The 6,000-nt window shown below is 38.9% G+C and overlaps 1 protein-coding gene across 1 annotated transcript; it reads left to right on the top strand.

Moving 5' to 3' along the window:
* Positions 1-433: 433 nt before the first annotated feature.
* LOC130097268 (piggyBac transposable element-derived protein 3-like) lies at positions 434-2,640 on the top strand. The gene is made up of 2 exons (XM_056264069.1): positions 434-659; positions 1,085-2,640. The coding sequence occupies exons 1-2, from the start codon at positions 434-436 to the stop codon at positions 2,638-2,640; spliced, it is 1,782 nt and encodes a 593-aa protein (XP_056120044.1).
* Positions 2,641-6,000: the final 3,360 nt, after the last annotated feature.

Here is a 6,000-nt window from a genome sequence, read left to right as displayed (position 1 = left end):
CTCGCGTTACGTAATTGAGTAGTTTTTTTGTGCACTTCTACTTTTTTAACACTAGAACTCCCAAGGCGGTCATTTTGACCGTTTTTGAATTTTACAGTGTAATAACTTTGTTAAAATAAAATCCATGTGGCTGTATGACTCTGACTTTTCCTAAATATGTGTATATTTTATTCTGACACTGTTATTTTATTAAAATCACAAAACACAAAACAGTTCTGAGTATTTCTACCTAGAATGGCCATGGCGGTCATTTTGACCGCACGCATTATAGATATCATAAGTCCGCTACATTTCCCGCCACTGTAACGAATGTCCCCGTTGCATAGCAACGATTTGTCTTTTTTTGTTTACGCTATTCCAACGCTATAAATATTATACATTTACGCTATAAATATTATACATTTGAGCTAACAAAATGTCATCAAAAAGAACAATGACAGCCACAGAGGTTTTAGCCATGCTTAGAATGCTTGACGATGAGGAGTCTGATGGAGGAGCAGGTAACGTTACGGATAGGGACAGCGATGTCTCTTGGTCCCTAGACAGTTCATCCAGCGCTGAGAGTGATTCAGATAATGAATTCATTCCCCGTCGAAAAAAGAGCCGGCTGGACATCTCCGATCCTGGAACTGACCTTGTTCCATCGGATAATATTCCAGGTATGTTTCTCTTCTTCTCTAGCTATATTTTTATACTTTGCGAGGCAGACTAGCTCAATAATAGTTGTAACGTATCTTCAAAGTAAAGTTAACCATCTCTAACTATCTAATGTAGGCTAAACTTTACCGATCAGATCGGTTATCATATTAACTTATTTTTCCTCTCACACACCCACCGCTGTTACCGACGCAAACACGCAACTTTCCTGATGACCGATCCATTCATTCAGATTTTTACGTCAGGCACACACCTCCACCGGCACACACACCTTTTCATTTTTATTATTCTATTGCTATTATTAGTAGCCTATAATACTATATTGTCAGGCTATTAGAAATCATAAGGACTAATTATCAAGATTATGATTTCATGAACTAAAAAAGTAATTAGTCTGTTCTTTTTTCTTTTCTTTTTTTGGCAATAGTGCAAAATCCTGATCCTTCAAATGTGCCTTCTGTGCCAAGACAACACAGTCCGCCACGAGATGAGGAGCCTGGCCCAATAAACCCCCTTTCAGCCGAAAGGCGTGAAACGGCGAAAGACGGCACAGTGTGGACCTATGTAGAGTTGGGTGAAGACAGAGGAAGGCGACAATGCCAAAATGTAATAACTGAAGCGGCAGGCCCCACAGCGCACGCCAAGCGCAATATTGAAGATGCCCTTACAGCCTTTTTGTGTTTGGTGGATGATGGCATGCTGAAACACATCAGGGACTGCACCGTGGCTGAGGCCCATCGAGTCAAGGAGGACAACCTATGGGACATGACAATCGAAGAGCTAAAAGCCTTCATTAGTTTAATTTACATTCGTGGCGCGCAAGGTGGAAAAGGGATGGATTTGGCGACCTTTTGGTCAGCCGAGTGGGGCTGCGCTTTTTTCAAGGAGACCATGTCCCGAAACAGGTTTCAGGAAATAATGCGATTCCTTCGTTTCGACAAAAGGGAAACCCGACGCACACGCTTGCGAGACAACAAGTTTGCCCTTATGAGTGATGTTTGGGATAAATTTGTCCAAAACTGCATCGCCTGCTACAAGCCTGGTGCCGACATCACTGTGGATGAGCAGCTATTCCCTACAAAATCAAGGTGCAGTTTCATACAGTATATTGCAAACAAACCGGACAAATTCGGAATCAAATTCTGGCTTGCTGCGGATGTCGACACCAAATATATGGTAAACGGTGCGCCTTATCTGGGCAAAGACGAGACGAGGAGGCCAGGTCAACGACTTGCAGACAGTGTGGTGCTGAAAATGGTCGACCCATACCTGGGGAAGGGAAGAAATGTGACCACCGACAATTTTTTTACTTCTTTTGAATTGGCAAAGGCACTTCAGGCCAAGAAAACCAGCTTGGTTGGCACGGTAAACAAGAGCAGACGAGAGCTCCCCCCGTGCGTAAAGGCGCAAAAGCCGCTGTTCAGCACAGAGGTGCTGAAAAGTGGCGATGCAACACTGACCGTGTATCAGGGAAAAAAAAAAAAGAATGTCTGCATCCTCAGCACTGTCCACACAGCTGTTGGCATCACAAGTGGCCAGAAAAGAAAGCCAGAGACGGTAACATACTACAACAAGACCAAGGTAGGAGTAGACGTTCTAGATCAAATGGCTAGAAAATATTCAGTAAAAGCACCCTCCCGTAGATGGCCAGTAGCTGTGTTCTATAACATCCTCGACCTGGCTGCAATCAACGCACACATATTGTACAATAAGTGCACAAATGAGCATGTTTCGCGGAGGGACTTCATCACGCGACTGGCGAGCGTACTTCGTTCCGACCACATGGGATCAAAAACCTCACAACTGGTGGTGCGTGAGCCAGGACCCGGGCAGGAGCAGCAGCAGATGGAGAGAAGGCGGCAGTGCCAAGTAAGGAGGAACTGCAAACAAAATAAAACCAAGGAGACATGTGCCAAATGTCGTAAAGTGGTGTGTGGGAGCTGCACACGAAAGGCGGTGTTTACCTGTGTGGACTGTGCGTAAGCGTCAGTGAATGATGCGGGGTGTTTGTGCCGTTCAAATGAGCTTTGAGGAAAACTTGTCAACCTGATTTTGTTCGTTAATTTTTTTGTTTTTGTTTTTTTTGTTTACTGAAACTAATCGTTCTAAATCAGTTCGTTTTTTTGTCTAGCTAATGTTCATGTTTTTTCTTAACCTGTTTTTGTGTATTGTGCTGCGTACTGTCCATGAAAGTTTTTACGGTGTAATGAAATGTATGTAGTGTTTTTGTTATTGTATATATGTTATAAGTTATTGTTTCATAAGATTTGTTTTTATTGTACAAAGAAAATAAGAAAATATTTATCAATTAGGCTGGAAAATAAATGTTCACATTCATTTGAATTTAAATGTTGTGTCCTGATCTTTATTATTACCTATCGTAACATTGTAAATCCATTTATTTTTAGATTTTGTATTGATTATTGAACTTATTTAGAAACAGGGCTGTACTAAACGGCATGAAGCTTTGACGTTTCCTAACTTTTTGCATGTCTATTCACGTGGTAAGTGCGGGGAAAATTTTTTTTTTTGACGCAGAACTTTCCTCACATAGAGGCAGCACCTGTCGGGCCAATGTTTGTTTTAAGCGGTTTTAATGGTGATGACGTCATAACATGACGACAGGAATTAAATGTTTCATCGGAAAACTTAAAAAGAAGGTTCAAATGTAGTTGTGGCATGACGAAAATGACGTTCAGTACGGCAATATGAACGTCAAAGTATGAGCGGTCAGAATGACCGCTATGGTCGTTCTAGTAGTTATAGAATTCCGGTAGTTCTAGTGTTAAGTAGTTTTTAAAATCTGTACTTTTACTTTTACTTAAGTACGTTTTCTTGGAAGTATTGTACTTCGCTACATTGGAAATCATATCCGTTACTGAGTAAAACCTAATACAAGAAGAAAAGAGAAAAAAACACACTCCGGAAACTACTGCATTGATTGAAGGGCGGGAGAACAAACGCGCAAGAAAGGTGACGCAGACACAGCTGAAGCTGAAACCGAAGCGCCAAGCGAATTATGGCCAGTATGAAAATACTTTGTAGAAAAAAAGCATGGTTGTCCTCGAGGATAGATATCCAATTTGCAAAAAAAATGTGGACGCAAAGTGGCTGCAAAAGGAGGATATAGGACACCATCCCTCCTGCAGATAAAGGTATGTCCCGATTTACGTGATGCAGAGGGAACCCCGGAATCCAGTCATGAAAATGAAATTTACATAACGCAGATGTCTCGTAAAACACGCAAAATAATGGATGGATGAATACATGGAAAGTAGAACTGTGCAATAAATCCAATCGCGACATGGTCTGTCTGTGAATATTTAAGCTAAGCACAAAAATACTGCATGTAAATATAACCCTATTTGTTCTGCTGAGCTGCGCCGCTTTGTCTACTACATACTCAAGCACGCGTGACATTCAGAGTCTCACAAACAATTTGAGGATATGAATACATGAACATTTCCAGAGCTGCTCTGAGAGAACGCCTAATGAGCATTTTCATAATTTTATTTGAGATAAACCATTGTCAAATACACTTTGAAACACTTTTTTTTACACTTTTGGTCTTCACTACAACCCGTCAAAATAAAAGTTTGGTTTTACTAGGAGAAATTAGGACAGAAATATATTACTATTATACAATAGAACGTAGCCTACTTCTCTAAATAATAATAATTATAATAACAACAATAATAATACATTTTATTTAAACATTATTTAAAGGAATATATTTTTGTCCATGGTTTAATTTAGTAAATCTGTTTTTGCAGCGCTTCCCCAAAAAATAAAAGGACACAATTTTACATTTACATTTGATTACAACAGTTCTTGATAATATATTTGGATTAAATCATAAAAAGAAACATTCATTTTCTGAATAAAATACATTTCATAGGACAATATTTTTCTTAAGCATTTTAATAAATTATTAATGTTAAAAATAAGTTGTTAATCTAATTCATTATCAATTATCAAATTTAATTGATTAGACATGTTTTATTGAAATTCTTTTTTCGAAGCATGATAATTCGAAAATACTACATGTTTTCTACTGATACAAAGCTTAATGCTAAATCCTGAAGTGACCCTTTAATTTAACTGTCATTTTAACTGATGATAATAATAATAATAGCTTACCCATAATTTAATAATACAGTTTATTTATTTAATAATTGATTAATACTGTAAACCGTGATATTTTCTGAGACGTTATCATACTGTGAAAATCTCATACCATTACACGGGAGAGTTCCCCACCCCCGCTGTTAAAAAAGTTACTCAGTAACTTTTACTCTGAGTAAATTTTAAATGAGCTACTTTTTACTTTTACTTGATTAGATTTTTAGACCGGTACTTTTACTTATACTTAAGTAAAATTTAATTGAAGTAGTAGTACTTTTACTTGAGTAGAATATTTTATTACTCTTTCCACCTCTGTAATTAATTATAATGAATCCTTATTAAAGCTATTAACGAGCAGTGAATTTTAATCTCTTTTTCTTTTTTTGCTTGATGACACAGACCGCATTGTGGTTTATTACACAACGTTCACTTTAAGACATCGGATCATGTACAATGACATGCGGATCCACTTGCACTGATGCACATCCAATACACTCAAAACTGTTTAAGACATAAAGTTCTGGATGCGTATGCAACCCGAGGACGTAGTCACTAACGCTGGACCACCAAAAAAAAGAAATCTTTATTACTACAGAGAGAGCAGGTCAGGGAGGAGACTTCAGTTAGCTGTGCTCAGCATAAACATCCATAAACATTACAGTATGATTACGGCATTTCACAGACTGGCGTTTATGGCGCAGCCGACTCAAGCCGGAGTGCAACCTGTTCTCATGTCTATGCTGAGCACAGCCAACTGCTGCTGGGCTCCTGTCTGTGGTGTATGTCATCACTCACGTAGCCATGGCCGTGCACGACCGGGTTATTGCTAATATTCCGGGTTTGAACGGGTTATTGGCTGCATGTAAACGTAGTCAATGTGTTGCAGCTCTTTCTGCTCGGCTGAATGAACGGCAGTCTGTGAAACGCTGTAATCATATATCGAAATATCGGAAATGTGTTTAAAGCTCATATCACCGTTATTAAAAGTATATCGTGATTCGTGATATATGAATTATTGTCCAACCTCTCCCGCTGTTTTCCCTTTGGTTAGATTCTACATCAGATTAAACAGCACAAACCAAAAATTACAGACCACTGTACAATCTGCAGTGTTATTTTTCTGGCAACATAATATTTAAACTTACCTCAATTCGTGAATGTCTGATATGAAGTTCTTCTCCTCGAAGTGACAGCTAGCAGCGGTGCTTTCCGAATGGA

The sequence above is a fragment of the Rhinichthys klamathensis genome, unplaced genomic scaffold (genome assembly GCF_029890125.1).
Source record: "Rhinichthys klamathensis goyatoka isolate OS25496 unplaced genomic scaffold, OSU_Roscu_1.1 h1tg000214l_1, whole genome shotgun sequence".
NCBI classification, from domain to species: domain Eukaryota; kingdom Metazoa; phylum Chordata; class Actinopteri; order Cypriniformes; family Leuciscidae; genus Rhinichthys; species Rhinichthys klamathensis.
Note: the sequence above shows the minus strand (reverse complement) of the source record. Positions and strands in the feature narration are given on the sequence as shown.

Excerpts from the sequence above, each read along its gene's own strand:
- LOC130097268 (XM_056264069.1), top strand. The coding sequence starts at position 434 with ATGACAGCCACAGAGGTTTTAGCCATGCTTAGAATGCTTGACGATGAG. Across the intron at positions 660-1,084 it reads TCCATCGGATAATATTCCAG|TGCAAAATCCTGATCCTTCA; the intron begins GTATGTTTCTCT and ends TTTTGGCAATAG.